Raw genomic sequence first — 11,635 nt, 5'->3', positions numbered from 1 at the left:
GACAGGGTCTGCGTCTTTGTGCTCGAAACTCGCCCTCCGATTCACAGGGCCACATTTCTAGACTCAGCTGGAAGAGCTATGTTGTCTGAGCAAAGGAACTTTGCCAGCAAGGAAAGCCGGAGAACAGCGACTCCCCCCACGCCCACTCCCACCCCCCGGGGCACAGCGCAGATTCCCCATCACGCGGAGAGCGTGTGGGCGTCGCAGGGCGCACGTGGGCGCAGACTGCGCAGGCGCTGCGCTGGCCATTGGAGGTGAGGTGAGCGCAGGGAGCGCATCTGGGTGGCGAGGCTGCCGGCACGGGCAGACGCCACCACGGCCAGCCTTCAGAGACGGGTCGGGGTCAGCGGCCCTTTTGCCTCTTACCAGGTCAGGGTTCCCAGGCGCGTGGGGGGAGCGAAAGGGACTGCGTGAGGGCTGCAGGGCTTCGGTCGTTGGGGGCCGGACGTTGGGCGCTGGACGTTGAGGTCGGGCGTTGAGGTCGGGCGTTGAGCGGGCACCAGGGGCCTGGAAGTGGAGAGAGGATGGAAGGGTGGAGGAGCCCTTGGAGCCTTGGCTGGGAAGGGCAGGTCTAGGGTTGAAGGTTGTGGTGGGGGAGGGGCACGAGAAGTGAGAATTGAGCCCCTGGGTAGACGGGGGCCTTGTACTAGGTTTGGAAAATAGTACTTCCAGGCATGATTCTCCAAAATGTGAACGTCCGCTGGCATCCCGGTGGAGGAGCTCTTTGCTCTTGTCTCTGAAAGAATCTAGTTTGTAGAGTCAGTGCTTTTAACTCAAAGCTGCGGTGCAAACAACACTAACTCTTAATAGATTTTCCCGATATTTGCTGCCTTCTGTAGGAAAGGTAGACGCACCACGGCTTTGGCTAGGTACGGGTAAACCCGCACTGGTTCACTTTGCATGTGTTTGTAGCGTGTCGGCCGTGTGCCAATCGCATTTCTTGGCACTTCGGTCCCTGCTATAAATACACTGGCCCTATTGGCCTCTGGAGTACGAGAAGCTTCTAGTTTCCTTGTTGAACCCTCGGGGTATTGAATGGGAAGTGGCATGGCCTAGGAATCGAACCTGGATTTTCAGCTCAGCTGTGTAAGGGCACTCCCCCTGGGGGGTTTGGCAAGTTATTTCACCTGCTCCGGTCTCCCTTAATTATCTGGATAAATAAAGGAAATAATACTTTAATCCTCAGTTATTTCAGTGTGCAAAGTAGTTACACATGAATGGCAGAAATTCTCTGTGGTATAAAAAGTAAGGTTTAAAATAATGGCTGCCTCTGAAGAATTTAGTAAGCACCAGTCACTGTGCTAAGTAGTTTACATACATTCTTCAATTTAATCATCACAGTTAAGAGTTATGAGGAAGTTACTAAGATTGGCTACATTTTACAGAAACTGAATCCAAGAAAGATGAAGTGATTTTGCCTGAGATAGCAGAGCTAAATGAGGAAGATGAGGCTCTGCTCAGATTTGGGTCTGACCCACTTAAAAACTCACGTTCTGCTCAACTGTTGAGTTCCATAACTTTAAAACAATGTTTCCTTGGGTGTTGAGTTTGGTAAGTTCTTTATAGATTTTGGGTACTAGCCCCTTAGCTGATAAAACATTTGCAAAAATCATCTCCCATTCTGTCGGTTGCCTTTTGGTTTTGTCAACTGTTGCCTTTGCTGTGCAAAAGCTTTTTATCTTGATGAAGTCCGAATAGTTCATTTTTGCTTTTGTTTCCCTTGCCTTTGGAGACACGTCTAGTAAGAAGTTGCTGCAGCCAAGCTCAAAGAGGTTGCTGCCTGTGTTCTCCTCTAGGATTTTGATAGATTCCTGTCTCACATTTAGGTCTTTCATCCATTTTCAGTTTATTTTTGTGTATGGTGTAAGAAAATGGTCCAGTTTCATTCTCCATGTGGCTGTCCAGTTTTCCCAACACCTTTTGCTGAAGAGGGTGTCTTTTTTTCCATTGGATATCCTTTCCTGCTTTGTCAAAGATAAGTTGACCATAGAGTTGAGGGTCCATTTCTGGGTTTTCTCTTCTGTTCCATTGATCTATGTGTCTCTTTTTGTGCCACTACCATACTGTCTTGATGATTAAAGCTTTATAATAGAGCTTGAAGTCTGGGATTGTGATGCCTTCAGCTTCTGTTTTTTTTTTTTTTTTAAGATTTTATTTATTCATTTGACAGAGATAGAGACAGCCAGTGAGAGAGGGAACACAAGCAGGGGGAGTGGGAGAGGAAGAAGCAGGCTCCCAGCCTGATGTGGGGCTCGATCCCTGAACACCAGGATCACGCCCTGAGCCGAAGGCAGACGCTTAAGGACTGAGCCACCCAGGTGCCCCCGGTTTTCTTTTTTAACATTCCTTTGGCTATTTGGGGTCTTTCCTGGTTGCATACAAATTTTAGGATTATTTGTTCCAGCTCTGTGAAAACTGTTGATGGTATTTTGATAGGGATTGCAATGAATGTATAGATTGCTCTGGGTAACATAGACATTTTAACAATATTTGTTCTGCCAATCCATGAGCATAGAACATTTTCCCATTTCTTTGTGTCTTTCTCAGTTTCTTTCATGAATGTTCTATAGTTTTCAGAGTACAGATGCTTTATCTCTTTAGTTAACAGCAGTGTCCACAATAGCCAAACTATGGAAAGAGTCCAGATGTGCATCGACAGGTGAATGGATATAGACGATGTATATGTACACAATGGAATGTTAGCCATCAAAAAATCTTGCCATTTGCAATGATGTGGATGGAACTAGAGGGTATTATGTTATCGAAATAAGTCAAGCAGAGAAAGACAATTATATGATTTCACTCATGTGGAATTAAAGAAACAAAACAGGAACATAGGGGAAGGGAGGGAAAATAGTATGAAATCAGAGAGGGAGACAAAACAAACTGAGGGGTTCCTGGAGAGGACCTGGGGGTTAGGGGGATAGGGTAACTGGGTGATGGGCATTAAGGAGGGCATATGATATAATGAGCACTGGGTGTTATATACAACCGAATCACTGATCAAAGTGATTGAACTCTACCTCTGAAACTAATAATACACTGTTAATTAATTGAATTTACTGAATCACTGAACTCTGCCTCTGAAACTAATACACTGTATGTTAATTAATTGAATTTAAAAAATTAAATCTAAAAAAAAGAACCCCCCCCCCAAAAAAATCCCTGAATGTTTCCTTTGAGTAGCCATTCTCTCTGAATACGTGTGGTTACCACGAAAACAAAAGCAAACATTAGAGAAGAAAAAGAAAATTATAGCTATATATCTGTTGCAAGTACTTTTGGTATTAAAGGAATTAACTCATTGTGGTAAGAATTAACTTTAGCTTCTAGTCTTCTGGGAAGGAAGGAGAGGGCTTACAGTCAGTGGTTGCAGGTATATCCTGGGATGCTCTTGGCCAGATGGAGGAAGGGGAACAGCATTCTAAGGGAGTACAAGAAAGGGTTTGCCCCTTAGGGAGCTTCACGTTTTATTTGTGTCAAATCATGAAGCACAGAACAAAAGGACAATACAAAGCCAAGGCCTTATTTTTGCGTGTAGAACTATTGCAGTTACTTCCATGCCATTGGTCTTTTATTACATCAGTGATCCCTTTAACATAAATTTGGGGAGCCTCCTAATTAACCTCTTGTGTTGGGATATATAACTACTGTGGATTTGGGGATGATTATAAATACATTTTTATTCATCAGTAGCATGTAAAAAATAGTAGATTGTTTATAGGGGAAACTGCTGTTTTAAAACTGGGTAAGATTAGCCCATGAAATATCATGACCCTTGCAGTGATGTCTGTAACACACCTGTACCTGTATACCTGAAGTCAGCAGCCCGAGGTTGGGAAGGTCAGCATTATGGAATAGTGTCTGCCCACCCCAGATTCAGATATGCCCAGTGGTTGACACAGGACGAAGCCAAGTAAGGATAATTGCAATTTCTTAAGTTGTTTTTTAACGTTGAAATACATGTGTTAGAATTCATAGGACTGTAAATTAAAAGGCAATTTTTATATGGTAAACACATTTTAAAAAAATTAAGTTCCAAATGATGTTAGGTAACTGAGAGTTTTATGTGTACTCAGAGTAGTCCTGGCGGCGACTCCAAAAGCTGGTGCGTTAAGTGGAAGTAGTGTTCAAAGTAAGGGGTAATAGGATGATGGTTCTGCTGACCGGCCGTTGGCTCCAATCTGCAGTCCTGTGCTCAGTTAGGAGGAGGATGTCTATGTGAGGGTTTCTGATGAACTAGAGAAAGTCCAGACTTGTGAAGGTGTTACATCAGCTGGTGAAGGACCTGGAGGAAAGTGGGTGTGATAGACATCTCAGATATTTGAATGGTTATGGTTACAGGGCAAAAACAGGAGTCAGTTGGGAAGTGAACCATTTTATAAAGAAGATACAGTTGGCTGTCCAAAATTAAAGGAAGTGAGAAGCTTCTAGTTGTAGAACAGGTCTACATGTCTGTTTGCCCTGGGCGTTGTAATGAAAATTCCTGAATAGGGTGAGGCAAGTGAGGTGTCTTTCTAACCTACAAATTCCACTCTAGGTGGAGCTCCTTTTAAGCTTAAATCTTTTTTATTTGCTGCTTAAACTTCTACATTGGGTCTAAAACTGATGGTGCTGTTTTTCCTGAAGTCAAATTTATTTAATTTTTGGACTTTGGAAGAGTGGGTGTAAGACTTGAAGTTCTATTAAATTTCAGAAAACCTCATAACATGATGTAATTCTCCATTTAAGACTGCCGCATGTAATTTTAGACAGTGAATTTCATTTTCACTCTCCAGGTTGTCAGGAAAACACTGCAATAGTGCATTTTAAATAGTTTTGTCAAACAAATATCTTTTGAATGCCTCATTGTACAAAACATCATGGTAGGTGCTATGGGAAATCAGGGTTTTTTCTTAATGTTTCTAATAAGACCTGGTTCCTGCGCTCAAGTTACTTAAAATAATCTAGAATAGAGACATAACTATCTATAGCTAACTGTGCTACAGGATAGAAAGGAGCTGATTGTGGATTCACTGTCAGCCTTACTAAATAAGGACAAAGGAAAGGCTATTTCAGGAGTTACCTGTTGTGTATTAAGGGTCCCACTGGTGTTTTGAGGACTATACCCTAGCTTAGTGGTTTAAATATTACTTGATCCTTTACTTGGTTTATAATTAACCACACTTGAGGAAAAATAGGCTTAATTTAAATGCAATATTAGTATTTTTATCTTTAAAATACTTTTTTTCTATGAAAGTAATTCATTTTTAAACATAATTTCAGGGGCACCTGAGTGGCTCAGTCAGTTAAGCATCTGCCTTCGGCTCAGGTCATGATCCTAGGGTCCTGGGATCAAGCTTTGCATTGCATAGGGCTCCCTGCTCAGTGGGGAGCCTGTTTCTCCCTCTGCCACTCCCCCCTGCTTGTGTGCATGTGCGTGCGCGCTCTCACTCCGCAAATAAAATCTTAAAAAAAAAAAACCCGCATAATTTGAAAATGAAAAAAACTGTAAAATTTAAAGATTCCTTTTATCAACCTACTTATCCCATAACACTCATTGTTACCTAAAATTCAGTGTATTTCATTGATCTTGCTTTTTTTTTTTGCAGTTATTATACTGAATATACAGTTTCTGATTTTTCATTTGCTGTCCTTACACATTTTACAATGTTTTTGAGAATTAGGATTCTACATGGTCGTGTTAATGTTCTATCTAGTAGAGATATCACAGTTAAGTTTTTCCTCCAATTTTTTTCCGTTATTTTAAATAGGATTTTTTGGTGTTCAAGATTATTATTATTATTTTGAGAGAGAGAAGCAGCAGGCGGAGGGGCAGAGGGACAGTGAGGGAGAGAGAGAATCTTAAGTTTCATGCTCAGCATGCAGCTGACACATGGCTTGATCTCACAACCCTGAGCTCATGACCTGAGCTGAAATCAAGAATTGGATACTTACCCGACTGAGTCACACAGGCACCCCAGTGTTTAGGATTATTTTAGTGGGATGATTTCTAGGTGTAGAGTTAACAGACGAATGGCTAGAACGTTAAGAATACATGTATACCTGGGTGCCTGGGTGGCACAGTAAGTTAAGTGTCTGACTCTTGGTTGCAGCTCAGGTTGTGAGATTGAGCCCCATGTCAAACTCCCTGCTCAGCATGGAGTCTACTTGAGATTTTCTCTTTCCCTCTGTCCCTCCCGCTCACACTCTCTCTCCCTAAAATAAATAAATATTGAAAGAAAATAAAAATAATACATATATACCTTAAGAATATATGTCTATTTGGGGCACCTAGGTGGCTCAGTGGTTAAGTGTCTGCCTTTGGCTCGGGTCATGATGTCAGGGTCCTGGGATCAACCCCCGCATCCGGCTGCCTGCTCAGCAGGAAGCCTGCTTCTCCCTCTCCCTCTGCCACCCCCTGCTTGTGCTCTTGTGTGTGCGCATACTCCATATAGAAAAAAAAAATCTATAGACATACATACATGCAGGTGTATCTAGGTGTGTGTGTGTATGTATGTATATCCAAATTGTCTCCCCATAAGAACATACTAATTTATATTCCCTGCAATAATGAATGTCCATTTTATTTTCCAAAGATTTTTAATTTATTTTAAAGATTTGAGAGAGAGATCATGAACAGCGGGGAGAGGGAGAAGCAGGAGCCCTAGATCAATTTATTTGAGAGAGAGCTAGTGTGAGCAAGTGTGTGGGGGGAGGGAGGAAGGAGGAAGGGGAAGAGAGAGAATTTCAAGCACTGAGCACAGTGTCCAGTGCAGGGCTCAATCTCAGGACCCTGAGATCATGACCTGAGCTGAAATCAAGAGCTTGTTGCTTAATCGACTTCGCCACCCAGGGGCCCGGTAGTTGAGTGTCCTTTTTAATCACACCCATGCTGGGCAGAAAATAATGCATAATTATTTAATTTGATTTTTTTTAATTACAAATGAGGTTGAACGTTTTCCCCATCATGTTTATCAACTAACCTTCATCTTCTATGTATTCTGTTCATGCCTTTTGCTCACATTTTATTGGTATCTGTATCAATTGGGCTGCAAATAATAGAAAACTCGTGTTTACTTGATGCCACAGTGAGTCTATGCATAGCCAGATCAGGGCTGGTATAGGGACTCAAGGATACCTCCAGAGACATCAGGTGTTTTGCCTTTTTGGCTCTACCATCCTTAGGATGTGCTCTCTTCCTTTTTGCTTATTGCTTCCTGACTGCGTTACAGGAAGAAAGGGGTGAAGGATCCTGCAGCCAAATCTGTTCCTGCTCATCAGGAAAGGACAGAGCTTTCTGAGAAATTCTGCTCAGGAGAATTGATTATGGCCAGTATTGTCTGTCTCTGACTCAAGCTGGCGAGTTAGAGGTAGAAGATGGCCTTTGGGGTCAGTCACATTGTCTGCTACAGTATCTGAATGTTTTTACTATTTATCCCACTTTTAAAAATTTTTGATATTGAATTTTGCTTCTTAATTTGTATTTTCTGACTTCTTTGCTATTTTTTTGTAATTTTTTGTTTTATATAGTCATGTTTGCTATTATTTCCTTTGTGGTATTTTACCACTTTTAAAAGCAAAAAAACAAAACCTTTCACCTGCTCATGTGGTTGTTGTAGGCTGGTTCTCTGGGAAGCAAAACTTGAAATGGAGATTTGTATACTGTGGTAAGTATACGTGTCTTTCATGGCATTAGTGTTTTTGGAGTTAGTTGAGGTGCCTTTTCTAGTCCAATATATGCCCAGTGTTGGAAAAATGAATGCTCTTCATTGTATTGGTCCTTACTAGATCAAGTTTATCTTGGTACGAAAATATCACCGCTTATTTTCTGTTGACAAGTGTGTAAGGCAGATGTGTTCTTATTGTGGCCTGAACTTCTCCTCCTCGAATCAGTTTTTTTATAGATATAGGGACTTTTGATTCACTGATTCTTGGCTGCTCTCTCTCCTCCAGTGTTTCTTTCATTCATGTAAAAAAATCTTTGTCCCAATTAAGTTCTTTTATTGGCTATTAATATTCCATCTTTTTGGTTATTTGCATGGCACATGTTTTAGCTCTATTATTTCCAAACTTGCCGTATAATTTTGTTTTATGTGTGCCTCTTGTGCATAACATCTAGCTGGATGTTTTTCTCCCTAAGTCTTTTTTAATTGAGACTAAATCATTGACAATTGAATTACTTGGGTTTGGTTCTGTCATCTTGTTTGATGTCTTCCATTGACCATGCTTGAATTTTTTTTTCTGTTAGACTGAGATTTTTTTTCTTCTGTAATTTTAAAATTATGCATTGTTTTTGTTCTTCTGGTAGTTACCCTAAAATTTTAATGTGTTTTCTTTGTATTTCTTGCATAGAGTCGGGAGTTACTCAGTATTCCTAACCCCACTGGAAGTTACTTTCCTTTTGTAGCTTCACAGTCTTTCTTACTGTGCCCAACATTCTCATTCTCAGTTGATCTGATCCTTTGGTGTGGGTGTGCTTATTGCCACACGTGTGCTTTCCCTGGCCACTGCAGGATCTCCCGCAGGAACTGCCCATCTGCAGGCCTTCAGTTAGGGATCTTCCCAGGATCTGGCCCATTGAGAGTTCCTCTCTTTGAGTGTGCCTGTGTCTGTCTTTCTTTCTTTCTTTCTTTCTTTCTTTCTTTCTTTCTTTCTTTCTTTCTTTCTTTCTTTCTTTCTCATTATCTTTTCCGTATTGTCATGGATTAGGCTAGGCCTAATTTAAAGCAAGAAATGAGATGGAAATTTTAGGACAACAGGATGTTTCTGCTATTTATCTTCCGTTCAAAACAATGTTAAACACATTTAGATACTACTCATACCAGTTTAACACTCTGGGGCTTTTTTTTCTTTTTTTTTTTTTTCCTGAGCAGTTTTGGGACAATAGGCAGTTTTACCTGCGGTCTACAGACAAAACTCTAGGTCACAACCTCAGAAAGAAAAGTTGTTCGTCAACTTTTATTACTTCCCTTGGGCAGGACACTTAGAATTCTTTAAGAGTAATAGGAAAACAACAAGCTAGCGTAAGGTCTGGATAGAGGTTTCTCAGAGGCACTTTGTAACAATACATGTACCTTATTTTCGGAGAAAGGTGCATGCAGTTAAGTCCTTAAAAAAGCAATAGATACAAGTTACAATTTATGGTAGCTCAGCTGGAGATGATCAAAGCAGAGGATTTGGGAAAAACAGACCAAACAGAGGTCAGCTGAGGCAAACCATGTCTTCCCATGTCTGGGAAGGAAAGAGTTTACCAGGCCAATGAGGAAGGGAGAGGGCATTGTGAGCTGGGTTCTGCATATTTAAAATCCTAGTGTCTGAAGTAGGATCTGGTAGAAGGATTCTGAGAGGCTAAAAAGGTAGGTGATGACCTGATTAAGACAATACCCTCTATTGTATTTCACCATTAAGTTGCATGCTCTGGGTTGGAAATATTTCTTTTTTAAAACATAAAAGTCCTTTTTTAATCCTGTTGTTTCAAAAGCTTTTTAAAGTAAAAAATGGTGTCGAACTCTGAGATTACTCTTTTGATGTCTCTTGAGTTAGCCTTTTGTCTGTGGTTGAATTGTGTGGAACTTGGGAGTTTGTACTTACCCATAGAGAATCTTTCTGTTTCTTGTGCCTTTAGGCCAGGCTGTGATATCACGGTTACCTCTGCTTTGGAATTATTCATGAGCATTACTTGTTACATAAAAAGAAATCACCTGGGCCTGCAATGCTTCTACTTTTGTAATTAAAAATTGCCTTTTGAATACACTTCTTCCCATAGACTTCTGTGAATTTTAAATTGCCACATAATATGTCAAGAAATAATTTGGAGACATCTACTTGTAAAATGACAGAGCCATTTAATTTTGAGAAAAATGAAAACAAGCTTCCACCACGTGATTCTTTAAGAAGTCCTGGAGCACATGCTAACCACCCTAATTTCCGGTTGAAAAGCCCAGAGAATGGAAATAAAAAGAACAATTTTTTGCTTTGTGAGCAAACCAAACAGTATTTGGCTAGTCAGGAAGACAATTCAGTATCTTCGAACCCTAACCGCATCAGTGGAGAGGTGGTTGGATCCAAAGGAGACAGGAAGACGTTGTCGACAGGTGAGTGAAAACTACAGGCTTAATACTTTTTGATTCTGACAGGTTTTTTTTGGCTTATCACAGGTATGTAATCACAAACCCCGGGGCTATTAACAACAACTAAATGGCTACTTTATAGCATTTGCATTTAAAGATTTAGAAGGAAAAGCCAAATGCCAAATAGCTTCCTTTGACTAGATTCATCACAAAAAGGATTCCGGAGGGGAGAATGTCTACAGATGAGTTTTTCCCCCCACAATGGGAGAACTGTACTAGGAATGTAGAAACGACATACTCTGCCATTTTACAGATTGGCCATATTTTAAAAATGCTATGCAAATTGTATGCTTACAAAGATATACGTAAGAAATTGAATTGTTTCATTAGATTTTTGAAAATTGTTCCTTTAGTCCTAATCTCAAAAACCTGGTGTTGAAGGAGGCTGGGCCCTGGGTGAATGTATATCAGATGTGATCTTTTAATGTTCTGGTGTGTGGCCCTTGGGACCTCTGGGGTTTCCCAAGAGGTCAAAACTATTTTCCCAATAATACTGAAATATCATTTGCCTTTTTTGTTGTGCTGACTTTACACTGATGGTGCAAAAGTAAAGGTGAGTAAACCATTAATGCCTCATTAGCTCCTACCTGTCTGGGCTAGTGGTCATTGGGTTTTTTTCATTGGTGTGAACTTGTAGTTAAGACAAAGCGAGAAATGCCTTACTTAGGGATGTCCTTAACAAAGCACTAAAAATTATTAAAATCTTGGCACTTGTGTACAGATATTTTTAGTATTTTGCATAACAGAATAGGAATTACCCCAACTTCTGCTTCATAGGGAAGTATGAAAAGCGTGTGTGTGATTGAGTTGTAAGCTGTATGGAAACTTTTTTCTTGGAACATTGTTTTTACTTGAAAAGAATGACAAACTCTGGTTATTCAGATTTAGATATCTGGCATTCATTTTCTGAAAAATGAACAAAGTGAGCCTGTCACTTCAAGGAAAACACCTGACAGTATTTTGTTGCTAATGATAAAATTCAAGCTTTTGAGCAAAAATGAGAATTTCAGGAAATCTATATCTGCCACTCTGTGTGACAGCTTCTTAATACGTTTCTGGTGAGATGCGTGGTGATATTAACTAACACACATGATTTTTAAAATACTGTATAATGAAATCTGCCCGCATTTGGAAGATCTGCATAATTCAGTGTTTCTCAGTCTTATCCAAATGACCATGTTGTGATGTTGCATAGTTATGCATGGGTAAAAATCCATTCAAAGTGCAAGATCAGTGGATTCCAATGTCACATTATGAAAGTTTTTTAGTTTTTTTTTTTTTTAAAGATTTTATTTATTTATTCGACAGAGATAGAGACAGCCAGCGAGAGAGGGAACACAAGCAGGGGGAGTGGGAGAGGAAGAAGCAGGCTCATAGCGGAGGAGCCTGATATGGGGCTCGATCCCATAACGCCAGGATCACGCCCTGAGCTGAAGGCAGGCACTTAACCGCTGTGCCACCCAGGCGCCCCACATTATGAAAAAGTTTTAGATTCCACATTGCAACTACCCCTCAAACTACCA

General features: G+C 40.6%; 1 protein-coding gene across 3 annotated transcripts in view; it reads left to right on the top strand.

The window, feature by feature from the left end:
- The first annotated feature begins 284 nt into the window (after positions 1 to 284).
- TDRD1 (tudor domain containing 1) overlaps positions 285 to 11,635 on the top strand; it is a 49,752-nt gene continuing 38,401 nt past the window's right edge. For 2 of the 3 annotated variants that reach the window (XM_087862690.1, XM_087862689.1), the window contains exons 1-2: positions 285 to 369; positions 9,608 to 10,076. In XM_087862690.1, coding sequence (XP_087718816.1) covers positions 9,779 to 10,076 — 298 coding nt within the window. In that variant the 5' untranslated portion in view covers positions 285 to 369; positions 9,608 to 9,778. The remainder of the gene's footprint in view (positions 370 to 9,607; positions 10,077 to 11,635) is intronic. The other variant, XM_087862691.1, reaches the window with a different exon arrangement.

Source organism: Ursus americanus, chromosome 6 (genome assembly GCF_024610735.1).
Source record: "Ursus americanus isolate L20-20 chromosome 6, mUrsAme1.1.p, whole genome shotgun sequence".
NCBI classification, from domain to species: Eukaryota; Metazoa; Chordata; class Mammalia; order Carnivora; family Ursidae; genus Ursus; species Ursus americanus.
This window is presented reverse-complemented; position numbering and strand designations above follow the sequence as displayed.